The following is a 16,769-nucleotide window of genomic DNA, read 5'->3' on the forward strand; positions in this document are numbered from 1 at the left end:
ACAAACCCTGGAGCGTGTTTCTCACCCACCACTGACTGGGGTGGGCTGGGGGTGGAGACTGGGAAATGGGGTGATAAGTAATGCCACTTTTGTGTTTTGTTTTTTGTTTTTTTTGTTTTGTTTTGTTTGTTTTGTTTTGTTTTTTTCTTTTTAAATTCTCTCCTCTCCTGTGTTCAGTGTCGGCATGAACCCTCTGAGACATTTACCAGGGGTGGACCAGTAACTTAAAATTGGTCTGAAAGGTAAGGATGAATGTTAGTGCCACACTGCATGTGAACGGTAGGCCAGGTCATCTGCTTCCGGCTAAGTCCGGGGGAGAGCCCCGCTGGTGGAGTAGGCTGACAGTGCGAGCCACCAGCTCGGTTGTGTGTGTGAGACGGTTGAGTAATTCTCTCTTCAGCTTGCCTTGGAAGAACAGTTGGACCTCAGTGGTAACACAGGTGCTATGATTTGCAAAGAAGAACAACAGATTTTCACAAGTAAATCCTAACGTTCTATGATTCTAATGGAATCGGAAATTCTCAGGGCTTTGACGTGGATGTCTTGATGGCCTCTGCAAGTCAGATTAACTTGGGCCCATTCCAGGAGGCAAGCGGAATGATTATTAAAACCACCAATCCGGCCGGCACTTGACTGCTCCAGAAAGGTCAAGGTTGAATGGACTTGAGACTGACTAACCCTTCTCACATCCCCACATGGCTCTCTAGGTGAAGGGTGAGCTCTGTTGGCCAGGGGATACATGAGAAAATCTGAAGGTACCCAGTGGCCTGTAGAAGACGTCCGTGTCCAGGATGGGCACCCGGTGCCTTTCAGCTGCATGCAGCGTACTTAAAACATTTTGAACAGAAGGCTCAAGTAGCCACTTGATGGACTGTCACGTGCCCTTTAAGATCATGTTTTCAGATATGTAGAAATGCTCACCGTATAACATCCATGACCTGGGTAAATACTCCTAATTTAATGCGAAGTGAGAAAAAAACAATATAAAACTGTAAAGGTTATCTGTCATTGTGTTTTTATGTGCGCGCGCGCACACACACGCACACACAGGGGCGCAGGCCGAGGGAAGGTACTGGAAAAAAAATGCTCACCAGTTGCTCAGAGTGATTGAGTGGTTGGTTCCTAGATCATTTTATTTTCCTCTTTACCTTTTTTCTGTATTTTCCCAAATTTCTACAATGTTTTATCTTATTTTGTTATGACCAGAAAGTCACCGAGGCTAATAGAGAATTTACGTTTCATGTAATGAAAAAAATTTTAAACATGGAAGCAGTGTCTTTCACTTACTCTTTCTCTAATCCTGGTAGTATTGTTCATTGTTTAAAGACCGTGATTCAAAACTGAATGTTCTCCTGCTCTGCCTCTGAGATACCATGATGTCCAGGTCCAGTAGAGCAAGCCCGAGTTAGTAATTTTGAGTTTTGTCATCTGAAATAAAACGGGTAACTCTGTAAATACAGATCCACACTACTTTTTACTTTTATTTTTTTAGTTAGCAAGTTGGAGTGCATGTTGATGTGTGCACGTGCCTTGCTTTTTTTTTTCTGAATTTCTGCCTTCCTTTGTTCCCAGGCCTTCTCAGGGTAGTGGAGTGGGAGAATGAGAGACGAAGCACTTCGTCTGTGCACCTGGTACTAACCCACGCTAGATGCTTCCTGACCTTTGCTTCTTCCTTTGGCTGTTGTTGGACAGTCAGACTATTGTGGCCTGTTCGAAGGGTGGCCTGGCAGTCAGGAGCCTGCTTCTGGTTGACTTTGATTTGTATCAGAAAATTAGGATAATTTTTATAAGAACCGAAACCAATGACAAGTTGAAAAGGAAAAATTCAAAAGACACAAATATGCAAATTCAGTATTTTCTAATTCCTCCCAGGTAATCTGCCCCCAGTGGATCACCAAACGGAAGTGTCATTAATCCGTATTGTTTCGCTTTGACTCCAAGTATTCTTACATATTCTAAACACCTTAATCACTAGTATAATTTTTTTCCATCCATTTGAAGTGTAATATCAAGTTGTGTTTATATCTATAGAAGTAGAAGCATTTAGCCCATCCCAGATGTCAGAGAAGATCCTTCTAAGGCTGCTAAAGCACCCCAATGTCATCCAGGAACTGAAGTATGATGAGAAGAACAAGAAAGCCCCAGAATACTACCTCTACCAGCGAAACAAACCTGTAGACTACTTCGTTCTCATTTTGCAGGTCAGAAGAATTATTCACTAGTTGTTTGATCTCACTGAGTACCCACCCTTCCAGTCCCCAGGAGACTTTTCTGTACATGAATGGGTGTTGAGGTTTACATACTTAACTACTTAACTTCCGGGGTAGCCTTATCCATGGGAGGCTTTCATTCCACCCCCCCCCCCACCCCGCCGTTTTCCTAGCTGTGAAGTAATTTCAATCTAAAGTAATGCCCTTAGTTAACTTCCGTTTCCCATACTGAAGGGCACTTACCGATTGCTGAGGCGATGAGGCATTCATTTGAAGAGTGGTGAATTCAGTGGTTTGTGTTTTTTGGAGAGTGTGGGGCCATATACATCTAAGTCTTGGTGTGGGACGTTTGAAATTTAAGTGTACTGAGTTCCTTGTGTCCTTTTTTTTTTTTTTTTTTTTTATCATCATTTCTTTTTTCCACCCCTCATTAGGACTTGGTCTTACACCACTTCCTAGAGGTAACTTACTGTCTCCCCTGAACAATATCAAAATAATCCATTTATTATTGTTTTTATTCCTGGCTACTAACCAGACTGTTCTACAGGGGAACTGATGTGAGAATCACAGCCTCTCATGGCAATGGAAACTTAATTCCTTCTCACTAATAACATAACCCACTCTATGAGGCGAGAAGGTTCGTCCATTCTGAACCCTCCCTGAGGGGATTTAGTGTGTAGGTTGATAGGAGGCCCTTATTATATCACAGTTGCACCTAATACAACTCTGACCTTGGCATGGAAGCCAAGATAAACAGTACAATGAAGAAAGTGCTGGTTTTATTGACGTCTTGTACCTCTTTATTGAAGAGTTACTTTTACGGGAAATCTGAGTTGATTTAGCACAAGAATCCTAGCCCCCGAGGCAGTCTCCTGTTTTTGGTTATTTCCTAGATGTGAATTGGAGGTTTCATTGTAAGAGTATCATGAGTACTTGGTAGGTCCTACAATTTACATGAGTCCAGCAAGGTCCCAATTATCTAAGGGACAATTAAAGAGGTTTTTTTTTTTTTTTTTTTTTTTTTTTAATGCGAAAACAACTCTTATCAGATGTCTGGATGTCAAACTCTGCAAAGTGTTGTGTCCATGTCTCATGTTTGGTTGCTATCCCGATGTCTAGATGCAGCAGTAAGGAACTGGAGAAAAATCCATGGATAAACTGGTTTCATACCACTTTCATACGTTCTTTCTTAGAAACTTTGCAGGTTTTCTAATTCAGTACCTTGATTTTTCTAGTAACCTTAGTCTCATTCAACCCTGAATTGTGTTTTTCTCTGGAGACCTACATGCTTGACACTGAGGGGGCTGTAGGGAATTTATTTACTGCAGCGAGGGAATAAAGCATTTGTGTTTCTCATAAAAGCTAGATGTGATTATTCCTCAAACCTAGAGAAACTTTGAATTACACTAAAGATGGTTGTTTGAAGACTGACATGGTGAATTTCAGGAGCAATGTTAGAAATGGTGTGGCTTCCGGTTGTTGATTTTTATGTGGTTAGCATTTATAAAGTTGTGATTCAGGAACGTTCTTTAGGTGTATAAGAAAGCCATTTCCTGGCTGAAGGATCTAGAAATCGATTTTATGGAGGAGGGACTTCATACTCATTGTTCCTTTATAAGTAAATCTTTAAAGATATTTTTGATGAGGCATTTGTGTGTATGTACCTGTATCGAATGAATACCTATGGCATGCTAAATATTAATGTGACAATTGTTTGAATTGTTGAACTGATGATGTCATGGGGGTTTAGAAATAGTGTATGTGCTGGATTAAGAGGATTTACAGAGGTGTTGAAACTATGGGGTTTAGTGAAAATCATGTTCTTGCAGGCTGGCCAATTACCTGAGGTACTCAGAGTATAACAAAAGGAAATACCATAATCCCTGTCAACCTAGTACAGCTGTCACCTTTTACAGAGTCCATTCCACTCTAAAATGTCACTAACCCAACCTTGCAAATTCGTGCCAGGTGGTTGACCATGCTTTGCTGTGTTCAAGAGCATTATTAAATCAGAAGAAAGCTTCAGTATCTGCCTTCCATTCCTGGCCCCAGAGCCAATGAGCTTCCCTCTTCTGCAGACACTAGGAAAAAAACTCTTTGATTAAGTAATTGATGTTTGGAATGTAATAAGAAATAGAAACACACCAGTTTGAGTTTAAATTCTAATGAAGTAAAGTCTAATTTATTCAAAGTAAACCATTTAAGTAGGTTTAGTTAAAAGAATGTAAGTTACCAGGCACATACCTCCCACTGCCTACGTATAAAAAGGCTACAATGTCAAGTTTTCTCTAAAAAAAAGTAGATTTTTCAACTCAAATGTATTGGAGGGATCAGTAAGGACAGTGATAAAAGCACAATAAACAGTGAAATAAAAGCTTATTGACTCTACAGGTCTTAAATAACACAATACGTACATAAAAGTAGAAATGGATAAGATCATAATTCTGGTGGAAATTATTTTCTACCATGATAGAGTAAGCCTACCAAGAAAAATATGTCTTAACTTGACTAATAAAATTAATGGGAATTTGGAGAAAATTAACTATAAAACCAGGGAAATAGACTTTTTAAAACCTTTCATGTGACTTCCATAAAATTGATCATTTGCTATGTCATGTGTAAGTTCTAAATTCAGAAAGGTAGAAATTTCTAGAACCACCTGTATAGGTCATAATGAAATAGACTTAAAAATACATAATTGAAGAGTAGTACTAAGCCATTTTTAAAATAGCAATCTGGGGCGCCTGGGTGGCGCAGTCGGTTAAGCGTCCGACTTCAGCCAGGTCACGATCTCGCGGTCCGTGAGTTCGAGCCCTGCGTCGAGCTCTGGGCTGATGGCTCAGAGCCTGGAGCCTGTTTCCGATTCTGTGTCTCCCTCTCTCTCTGCCCCTCCCCCGTTCATGCTCTGTCTTTCTCTGTCCCAAAAAAAAATAAACGTTGAAAAAAAAAATTAAAAAAAAAAAAGCAATCAATTCTCTTACAAAGATGTATTATGTAAGACTTCGAACAGAGTGTAGAATGTGTCCTTATGTGTTTCACTTGTGTGTCTGTATATACATGAACTCTGTCTGGAAGGTTACTCAAGAGTCTGGCAACAGGTGGTTGCCTCTAAGGAGGAGACTTGGAGGACTGGGAATAGGATGGAGGGGAGACTTACTTCTCCCAATGAATATGAATTTCTTTATCTTTTATTTTTTTTATTTTTTTAATGTTTCTTTATTTTTGAGAGAGACAGAGCGTGAGTAGGGGAGGGGCAGAGAGAGAGGAAGACAGAGATTCCGAAGCAGGCTCCAGGCTTTGAGCTGTCAGCACAGAACCCGACGCGGGGCTCAAACTCATGAACCGTGAGATGATGGCCTAAGCTGAAGTTGGGCACCCCTGAATTTGAATTTCTTACTATGTGCATGTATTACCTACTTAAATAATTTGTTGAAAAGGGGTACCTGGGTGGCTCAGTTAGTTAGCTAAGTTACTAAGTTAGCTAACTCGGGGCTCAGGTCATGATCCCGCAGTTTGTGAGTTTGAGCCCTGCATCAGGTTCTGTGCTGACAGTGCAGAGCCTACTTGGGATTGTCTCTCTCTCTCTCTCTGCCCCTCCTAGCGCGCGCGCGCTCTCTCTCTCTCTCTCTCTCTCTCTCAAATACATATTCTAAATAAATAAAATAATTGTTGAAAATATTAGCAAACTGAAAACCTTAAGTAACAACTGAATTAGAAAATATATGGAAAATGATAAAATACATGTTATTTTGTGTCTTGAATGTTCTTTTTTTAATTACATCTTTTTTTTTTTTAATGTTATTTTTGGGAGTGAGAGAGACAGAGCATGAGCAGGGGCAGAGAGAGAGAGAAACAGAATCCGAAGCAGGCTCCAGGCTCTGAGCCATCAGCACAGAGCCTGACACAGGGCTTGAACTCACGAACCACGAGATCATGAACTGAGCCGAAGTCAGCTGCTTAACTGACTGAGCCACCCGGGCAACCCGTCTTGAATGTTATTCTTACATGCAGTAGGTCAGTTTTACAAAATACTATTCTTCTAAATATTTAAATAAGAAAAAAATCTGTCATTATCTAGAAAAAGGAAACAAACTGAAAAGAACAAATTAAGAAGGAAGACAAATTCTAATGAGAAAGACTTACAGCCCATAAATGAAATCAAGATTTGGTTCTTTTAAAAGATGAACAGGGACACCTGGGTGGCTCAGTTGGTTAAGCGTCTGACTTTGGCTCAGGTCATGATCTCATGGTTTGTGAGTTAAAGCCCCATGTCAGGCTCTGTGCTGACAGCTCAGAGCCTGGAACCTGCTTCAGATTCTGTGTCTCCCTCTCTCTCTGCCCCTCCCTCACTCACACTCTGTCTCTGTCTCTCTTTCTTAAAAATAAATGTTAAAAAATTAAAAAAAATAAAAGATGAACAAAATCTTTAATCTTATCCTACTGATGTAATTAATGTGATACAAGAGAAAAACAACAAAATGAGAAGTTCTCTCCTCTCCTTGAAAAAACTAGATTCAAGGAAATCACATGGGAAAAAAAAAGGAAACTCTGAGAGCTCAATTTCTATACAATAAAGATGGGACAAGATGGTATGATCATCCCATTTCCTAACTATAAAGGTAGCAGTTAGAGACTGACAACATACCCAAAGAGTTACTCAGTGTGACTGACGAAATTAGGTTTATTTAGGAATTCAGCACTAGCTTAAGGGCAACAAAACCAAAATATGCCGTTGTTAATTCCGAAAGTGGTAAAGAAACAAATCCTCAGGCTCACATCAATAGGTATCAGAAAGGCAACTGACTAAATTAAACATCCGTATTTTTTTTTATTTGAGAAGACAAAAGACAGAAAAATCTTTGTAAAAATCCGTGATGAATATTCAGTGAACAAAAAAGAAAAAGTACTATAGAATCAATCATATCTTTAAACTGGCATCCTGCTTTTGGGAATACACCCATACAATCTGTCATATACATGCATCTAAAGAAACTGTTTTATAAAGCTATCTGTGCAAACATATTTACGGCAAATCTGTTCATTAGAAAGTAGCAGTAGTTCGTATGTCTCAGCCAATTATATTGTGATATGATGAGACTACTGTATAGTCATGAAAGAAGTGGAAAGCATATACAAAAATATGTCAAGAGTATGTACACAATAATGGTACTATAAGCCATTTTTCTAATTCATAGACTTGGTATTTTACAGTGAAGGATTTGTTGGTCCTTTGGGGAGTAAAATATCCAATCAAAAAAAGAATTAGCGTTCTTCCACAGCACATAACCACATTATGGCTTTAGTAAATACAAAGAATACTAAGAAAACAGAGCTCTTTTCTTTGCCAATTGTAAAATCAATAAAAGGAACAGGTTTTTTTTTTTTTTTTTCTGGTGTTAATTTTTCTGGTTGATTTCATGTCTCAGCTTTTTTTGTTGTTGCTGAACTCCCCATCAACTCTGGTTTTTTAGAGCCTCTGACATGGATTCAGAAGGGATTTTTCCCTGTAGAGTGAAATCCATTCTTTTGTGGAGGTGGCATCTTAGAGCTTATATAGCCCTTGACAGTACCTAATACCGTTTCACCTGTTACCAGAAGAGGAATTTAAACTTTCAATACCAAACCCTTCTCGAAGATTTTTGAGTTGCAGGGTGTGTGTATCTTAAAGGAAAAAAAAAATTACTTGGATGCCCAGAGTTGACCCTGTTTTTTTTTTTAATTTTTTAAAAAAAAATTTTTTTTTTCAACGTTTATTTATTTTTGGGACAGAGAGAGACAGAGCATGAATGGGGGAGGGGCAGAGAGAGAGGGAGACACAGAATCGGAAACAGGTTCCAGGCTCCGACCCGTCAGCCCAGAGCCTGACGCGGGGCTCGAACTCAGGGACCGCGAGATCGTGACCTGGCTGAAGTCGGACACTTAACCGACTGCGCCACCCAGGCGCCCCGACCCTGTTTTTTGAAAAAAAAGTTTGAGAGAGAGAGAGACAGAGAGAGAGAGAGAGAGAGAGACAGAGACAGAGACAGAATCCAAAGTAGTCTCCAGGCTCTGAGCTGTCAGCACAGAGCCCAACTTGGGGGCTCCAACTCACGAACCGTGAGATCATGACTTGAGCCAATATCAAGAGTCAGATGCTTGCTTAACTGACTGAGGCACCCGGGTGCCCCGAGTTGACCCTGTTTTTAACAAATTATACTTACATATGCATAAGTACAAAACTAGGTATAAGCTCCTTTTGGGCTCTTTGAGTTCGGACGTGTATAAACCAAAAACAAAGTTGTAATTAACATTCTAAACGTGTCTGTAACATTGTCTGGCTGATAGGAAAGTGCCACCGGCCCCAGTACTGAGGCAGGGGCTCTGGGGCAGGCTCTTGGGCATTTAGCACGCTTGGGTCTCCGTGCGCCAGCGATGACTGACCCTTCAGCCCTTTGTTCCATTCCTTTGAATGTTTGTGCAGTATGCTGTGCTGTTATTGGCCTCCACTGGGTGTGACTGGATTATTTATGTTTGGTCCCCCTCTGTCCCTTTCTCTCTAGTTCAGTGCTCCTTACACTTTCATGTGCAGAGGGCTCGCTTTGGGGATTCGGTGCAGCTAGGCTGGAGTTTGAAATGCTATGTATTTCTAGCAAGCTCCCAGTTGATTGAGTAGCAAGGCTTGGCTGTCAAGATTCAAGCTGTGAGAACACCCTCTTCATAACGCAACTGTGAATAATACGGGCACTGACATCCGGTGGTGGCATTTGGTTAGGAGATGGTCAACCAGATGGTCCAAAAATACGTGTAAATTAATTTTTGACCATCAAGTAACTTTTTTTTTTTTAATGTTGATTAAACATTCATGAAGAGAACTTTCTGTCTTAAGACTACATCTCTGGATTCCAGACGGAAAAGTAATTGCTAGGGCACGTTTGAGTGCCAGAACAGACCTCTCTCTTTGGGTTTGCTTCCCCTCTTACTGGGCGGTGCTGGTGAATTCAAACTGGTGTTCACGCCCCTGGGATTCAGTTACCTCCTTTCAGATATCAAGCTCCGCTGAATAATTTGTGATGGTGATTTAAGGAAAAAAACAAAACAAAACAAGACTCAATGCAAAGGTGAGCGGGAGATTGAGAAGATGCTCAGCAAATGGTGTCTGAGGAAGTCTCTGATCTCCCTGAGTCCATGGCATCCGCTGACCAGTTGATCTTGCTTGTGCCAACTAGGTTAGCGCAGGCTTCCACCTTGTGGCCAGGTGTGGCACAGACTGCTTTGTCAGTGTGGCTTCTGGACGCTAAAGGCTTTGAGGAGAGTTACCCTAATGACCTTCTTCCAAAGAAAGGTGGGATTCTGTGATGGTAACTTTACTTGGGAAACCAGCTTTGCTTGAGACGGTGAGGCCTTTCCTTCCTATCTGTTGATAAATGTTGATTCATTTTTGAGAGAGCGAGGGGAGGGAGAGAGAATGAGAGAATGAGTGGGGGGTGGGGCAGAGAGAGAGACAGAGGGGCACAGAGGATCTAAAGCAGGCTCCACGCTGACAATGACCAGCCTGATGCAGGGTTCAAACTCATGAATGGTGAGATCATCACCTGAGCCAAAGTTGGACGCTCAACTGACTGAGGAGGCGCCCCCCTCCTCTCGTCAGTTTAAATATGAAGCCTAGCTCCCTTTGGGAGCCTTTTCATGTCCTGTGCTGATTTTTTTTATGTGTGTGTGATAGAGTAAATTTGTGGATGTTTCAAAAGTAAAACTGAGGGGTGCCTGGGTGGCTCAGTCGGTTAACCGTCTGACTTCAGCTCAGGTCACGATCTCCACGTTCATAGGTTCGAGCCCCGGGTCGCGCTCCACGCTGACGGCTCAGAGCTTGGAGCCTGCTTCAGATTCTGTGTCTCCCTCTCTCTCTTCCCCTCCCCTGCTTGCGCTCTATCTCTTAATAATAAACATTAAAAAGAACTTTAAAAAAGTAAAACTGATATGTAGCCCCTTCCTTACGTGGAAAAGCTGTTATCTAAGGACACCTGACTGGTTGTGAGGCAGGCAAGCCATTTCTTCATGCGAGTGGCCCCAGTTTGTATATGGTAGGTTTATTGGGAAATGGTCACTTCTGGGAGCCATGGACACACATACCTGAGTGAAAACTGTTTACTGGATGTTTCTAAAACTTGCCTCCCAGAAAAGCTGCACTTGTGTAGTGAGGAATACAGGGATGGGCAGTTATTACAACTTGGAACTGTAGAATCATACGAAGTTTGACTTAAAAGAACCCCAGGGATCCTTTATTGCAATTTTACAAATGAGGTAAGATTAGCTTTGCGCAGTGGTTCTTTAAGGCTGAGGCTTGACAAAGGTTTCATCAGTTTGAGACAAAAAGGAGAAAAATAAAGACCGCTGCAGCAAGTTACACATAAAATTACATGTATTCGGTTTAAAGACCTGTTAGTCTACGATGGTATGTTATCTATATTTGGGGGATAAAATGGCTGGTCTTAAGTGCAGTGATGGTTCGAGTAGATGGCTGTGTTGTGTAAAATCTCTGTAGGAAATAATTTGTCAACCCTCTCTCCGAGGCTGGAGGAATATTTTACTGGTTGTGGGAATCGAGACACCAGGAACCACTGACCAGGTGTCACCGCCTGCAGCCTGGTCGGTGTCGGCTGGGTGGGCTGTGGAAGTCGACGACCCATCCTCCCTCACCTGTAGGCCGGTCCTCAAGGACAGAGGAGAGGTGAACGTGATCCAGAGCTTTGAGTCTTGGGCGCGGCTGCCCTTGTTTAATTCGTGGGCTCAACAGCCACCGCGGCTATGGGGGAGTTTCCTGAGAGGCCACGGTACATAGAGGCTCTGGAGCTGGGGCCGCTGTTCACACAGCCTTGCAGCAATGATTCCCAAGGTGGCTGCATGCTAGAATCCCCTGGAGAGCTTTATTAAAATCCCGATGCCCAGGTCGCACCCATACGAGTTAAATCAGAATGCCTGGGAGTGGGAGCCAGACATCAGGTTTGTTTTTTCAAATCCCCAGGTATTTCCAGGGCACAGCAAGGGCTGGGAGTCACTGCCTTTGAGTTGACTTGGCAGAGGTTCCACCAGCGTGGCTCCTTTCCTAGAGGCAGACCCGGTATTGTTATTTGCGGTCTTTGGGGGACCGGCTGTTACCCTGCTGGTTCTGACAGTAATTATAAGGAATTGTAAGTGGACACCCATTTGCAGGGACCCAGAATACAGAGGGCCTTGTAACTCGTAAGACAAATGATCCAGATCAGCTGGAGACCCGTAAAGATGGAAGTCATGAGGAGGCTCTGTTGGATTTCATTCTTCCTCTGGGTTTTCTGCATAGAAATTTGGCTTATGTGGGGCACCTGGGTGGCTCAGTTAGTTGGGCATCTGACTTGGGCTCAGGTCATGATCTGGCGTTTCTGAGTTCAAGCCCTGCATCCAGCTCTGTGCTGACAGCTCAGAGCCTGCTTCGGATTGGATTGTTTCTCCCATGCTCTCTGCCCCTCCCCTGCTCACGCTCTCTCAAAAATGACTAAATGTTAAAAAAGATTTTTTTTACTAAAAAAAATTAAAAAAAAAGAAATTTGGCTTACAAGATGGTCGTGAAACCACTGTTAAGCTTCCAACTAGAGAGACAGATGTTTTCAAATAGCACATACATACATATTAACTGATAGAAGCTTGAGATTTGCCCAGGAAGAAAGGGATAAGTAATTAAGAAGATCCATACGATCAGGCACTCCCACTAAAACTGGGTCCCTCCCTCTGAAGTCCCTCACTCTCCCCGCACCTGTTCCTTCAAGATGCCAGCTATCACCTCTTCTCTCTCTTTCCCTCTCTACCTCCCTCCCTCTCCCCCTCCCTAATCTCCATCTCCAGTCCTGACCTTTCTCCTAACCTTTGTTCTTCCTCTTCAGCCTTTTTTGATGGACTCTTCCCCCAAGACCTCCTTCTGGAAGGGAGGGTGTCCTCTCCTCCCTGCCCCCAGCACGGATGCAACCCCTTCCCCACTTTCCTATCTGCGCTCACGGGCTCATGGCGCCCCTTCTTCCGGTCACTCACTCAGAGCAAACTTCTGTCAAGATTGTGACTCCCCCTCCCTCCTTTGCGCTTCTTTCTCCCTCTCGCTTTCTCCAAACTGTGTCGATCCCTTAACTGTAGCTCCTCTCCTAGCAATCTTTTTCTGGTCCTATGGTTCCCAGCCCGGCGTGAGCCTTGACTTTGTCTCCCTGAAGCCGAGCCCCAGAGCCCCTGTGCGCAAGAACCTGGCCTCATTAGTCTAGTCCTTCGTCGTCCAAGGCGCTCTGCGGTGTAACCTGCTCTCCAGGCTGCTTTTGGGCCCCATCTCCCCGCTCTTCCCTGTGCAAACTCAGTGAGCCCGACGGGCTTCTGTCTCCCACCTCTGACCTGCCCTCTCTTCTCTCGGCTCAAATCCTCCTTCGATTTTCCTTCCTGTACAAAATTTGCCTTGTATAAGAGCAGGGAGTAATTTTTTCTCTCCGAATTCCTTATGTTCTTACTGTCTTGTTCCTCGTGGAGAATTTTTGTTGACTGCCTTGTCCCATCGATTTTCACATGCTCCCCCTCTGTCTCCTGCACTGGAAATGCGTGGGTGGCAAGGCCTGTCTTCTCGCAGGATCCCGGGGCACCTGTTTGTTTGCAGGTTGATTGTATATTATGGGTGGAGTCTTGAGTTCCTCTCTTATGGCAGAGAGTCGGTTGGCGGTGGATAAAACTACTATTTTGAGTGAAGAACTCAAAATCTAAAGGAGAGACAATAAATAGTTTTCTGAAGAACTGATTTGAGGAAAGTCTTTCGTAATTGGGAATGTAGTACATGATAATAGGGGTGATCAAAATCATAGTTTGTGTTAGTGGATAGCATAGTGTAGCCTATCGGTCAAGAGCTTGTTCTTAGGTTATTGAATCCTTCTCTCTCCTGATTTGTAAGGGGGGGGGCGGTAATTGTGTCTGCTTCATGGAGTTACAAGCCTTAAGTGAGTTAATAAAGCGCTGACTTGTTAGCCCAGCTGCCCCTTCAATAAATCGTACCATAATTTTTATTTACCTGTCACAGAGGACGTACCGTAAAGGTAGCCTCTCACTGGAGAGGTGGTTATAGGCACGATGAACAAGAGCCACTGTGACCTTTGTCTTGGAAACCCACAAGTGCCACTCAGTGGGGTATTGCAGTCACCCAGAAAACGCATATTAAACCCCTACAGTGAGGGGGGTCATGGTGGAGCCTAAAGCTACCAGGATGAATTGGGCAGCCTCAGTCGGTCCCAGAGGAACTGATGAGGGAAGTTGTGGACTAAGAAGCTAGAGGAAGAGAAGGCAAAGGAGAACTTCAGGGAGAGGTTTTGTCCTGATGGAAGGAGACTGGCCTCAGGAACTTTTCCCAGACTGTGTGGAGGGAGTTGCGAGGTGTCGCAGGGCCCGTGGGGAGTCTGGATGACAAGGGGTTGGCCTGCACACGTGGGATGCTGGGCTGGCAAGACCAGAGTGAGTTCTGCCCCTAGAACTCTTCTGGGGTAGTCCTCTCTCTCCCACGGCCACGAACCGTGTTCGTTAACCCTTGACCCTGATGCTGCCCCAGCTCACACTCCTGCAAGACTGTGTCTTCCCAGCGTTGGTTCCACAAATGGGGCGAGAGCACCGTCTTCTTATTACTGGGCGGGTTCCTGGAGCATCCAGGCACAAAAATAAGGATGCTGGGGAACTACCAAGGGGACTCACAGAAATTAAACATCACACTTTTACTGTCTTCTCTGCATCTCCAGCCAAATCCGGTCTTCATATTTGAGATGAATTAACCCTCTCTGCTGAGTTGGGAAAGATCATCTGAGGCTCTACTTCCCCGGGGTTGGTTGGGAAAGGAATTTAGATGGAAGGACAAATCTTGCAGAGAGTCTGCAGGTAGAGTCAGGGAACTGGACTGAAAACACTCCCCTTTTCTTCTCACAGGGGAAGGTGGAAGTAGAAGCTGGGAAAGAAGGTATGAAATTCGAAGCCAGTGCTTTCTCCTACTATGGTGTGATGGCCCTCACAGCCTCTCCAGGTGAGTTTTCCTGCCCGGCCTCTTGGGGCAGGGCTGTGTTTTAGGGACAGAATGCCCTTCTACTCTCACCTTCCTATACCTGCCAGCCAGCCCTGTTTATCTACTTTTTTGCCCTTTTTATTGAAGTATAGCGTGTAAGCCCAAAAGCGCCCCGAGGAAATCCCAAGTCTATGCCCCCGTGAATCTTCACACACTGACCACTCCTGTGTCGACAGGAGGTGGGCAGGCCCCGCCCCCGCCCCCACACTCCCTCTTAGTCACCCTTGCCCAGGCCACTGCCTTGACTTCTAAGCATAGCCTAGTTTTGCCCGCTTTTGGACTTTGCGTAAATGGACTTAGGCAGGAGGTGTCGTATTGAGCCTGGCTTCTCTCACCCGGTGTCGTCCATGTCACGTTCGTCATCGTTGCTGCGTGTGCTCCTACTTTATTCTCACGGTGCTGCACCGTGTGAATATACAACAGCGTATCTATTTCATGGCTGCTGGGCACGGGGGTAGTGTCCTATTTGAGGCCACCGTGGATTGTGTGGCTGTGGGTACCGCTGTGCACGTCTTCTGGTGGGCGTGTGTGGAGGGGCGGAACTGCGGGCTCACGGCCATGGCCTCGGCTTGAGTAGCTCCTGCCTTGCAGTTTGCCACGGTGGCTGCAGCGGTTCAAGCTCCCGCCTGGACTGACGAGGGTCCCGGCTGCCCCGCATCCATCGCTAGATATTAAAACATTAACTATGCTGGAGGTTTTTGAATTGGCATTTTCCCGAGGAGGAATGAGGTTAATGTGTATGTATTGCCTACAGCCAGCTCTTATCTAGACAGCTGGTCAGTTGAGTCAGCCAGCTAATGGGTGTGCCATAGGGTGTCAACTAAGTGCCCTGAGCACAAGAGGCCAGCAAGCCGTGTCCGTCCTGGTAAGAACATGGACCACAGATCCCTCTGGGTCAGGACTTGATGGGTCCCTGTGCACCGCTTGCTTTTTTGCAAGCGTGCGCGTGCTTGCTGCCTGACCCCGGCTGCAACCAGACAGGTAAACGGAGGTGCTGGGGTGCCATCTTGTGGCCAGAATACCAAATTACATGCTGTGCTAGGAGACAGAAACCTCAAATTTAAAACTAGCCTAAAACAACCTGGGTCACTTCTGAAAACCAGTCTCAAAAGGTAGGGGGTATACCTCCAGACAGACCTATTTGGGTGACATTAGTCTTCATCTGTTGCGCCACACAGTGTCCCGGCAAAGATGTCTTTACAGTGGGGAAGCCAGTGAAATGTTAGGAATTCTCTCAAACCTCTCAGCCTCCCCTGCCCCAGATGCATCTTCTCACTGTCCTGCCATGGGGTTTCCAGCCACATCAGCCAGTCTCCCCGTTGTCAACTGTTGGCTAACACCAGTGTGAATGTAGGCCTGTCTGATCCCACTTAATTGTGTCTGCTGTAAACTTGAAGGTGATCTTCTGTTCTCACTGCTAGTGAGGAGGCAGGGAGATTCCAAAGTGGGCTGGGAAGACCTGGGTCACAGCTGCAGTTTCATATTCTATGGTTGCCTGCCCTTGAGGACAGCCCTGGCTTCCTCCTCCTTAAAAGGACTTACTAAGGTTACCTCGTGTGATTGTTAGAAGAATAGAACGTGATGATACTTATCCACACGAGTGCTTTGTAAGCTTGAAAGCACAGAGGGAATGTCGGGTATGACAGGTGTCAAGCTTGTGACTGTTTGGCCACCAACCTCAGATTAGTCCCAGGTGAGCAGAGTCAGAGTTGTTTAGAAGGTTGTTTTGAAAAGAAAGTTAGAGGAGTTAAGTGCACAATCTTACTGATGACTGGTTCTTGAAACCTAAATATTAGCCCAATTTATACTGAACTGTGGATTCACGTAAGGGCAGATCCCATTCAGAAAAGGAATTGAAGAGCAGACCTCCCTGAGAGAAAGCCTGGGGGACCGTAGCAAGCTTGCCTTTTCTGGAAATGCCAGGAAGGAAGGGGATCTCATTAATAACATCCTATTACAAAGCCCAGTATTTGACTTGACAAGTAGGATTTGGGATTTTGTGCATTTCATTGAGAGATACAATTAGTACAGTAATCTCAAGATAATAATTCTATTTATTAGTGTTGATTGCCTAGAAAAATCCTGCCATCATTAGTTATCACAGCCTGTCCCTTTGCATGTCAATTATACTTTAATTTAAAAACAAAAACAGAAACAAAAAATCCTGCCCAGAAAATAGGACTCCTGCCAGGTAGGGCATTGCTGATTGGACTTTTCAATCAGATGGACCTGTAGCTCTCTGAGTAAGCAGTGCTGAGGATGCCTTTGGTCTGCCATTCCCAGCAGACCTGTGTATAACAGCCTTTATTTACTTTCCTCTAATACTTTGAAACTTCAGAGTATGCCGAGCCAATGCAAAATATCATATCAAAATTACAACCAGGCTAATTAAGGATGTCCATGAATTGAATAACTAATTGCTTGCCGCAGACAGGGACGCTCTTGGCTGTGCTGGTGCAGGTGGCTTGGGTCCTGCTCTTGGG

At 44.3% G+C, this 16,769-nt stretch overlaps 1 protein-coding gene across 3 annotated transcripts in view; it reads left to right on the forward strand.

Moving 5' to 3' along the window:
* The window catches only part of CNNM2 (cyclin and CBS domain divalent metal cation transport mediator 2), a 145,192-nt gene that overhangs the window by 121,687 nt on the left and 6,736 nt on the right, over positions 1-16,769 (forward strand). For 2 of the 3 annotated variants that reach the window (XM_045040625.1, XM_023240875.2), the window contains exons 4-5: positions 2,032-2,201; positions 14,154-14,247. In XM_045040625.1, coding sequence (XP_044896560.1) covers positions 2,032-2,201; positions 14,154-14,247 — 264 coding nt within the window. Of the gene's footprint in view, positions 1-177; positions 243-2,031; positions 2,202-14,153; positions 14,248-16,769 lie in introns of those variants that run through there. The other variant, XR_006587264.1, reaches the window with a different exon arrangement.

This window comes from Felis catus, chromosome D2, assembly GCF_018350175.1.
Source record: "Felis catus isolate Fca126 chromosome D2, F.catus_Fca126_mat1.0, whole genome shotgun sequence".
NCBI classification, from domain to species: Eukaryota; Metazoa; Chordata; class Mammalia; order Carnivora; family Felidae; genus Felis; species Felis catus.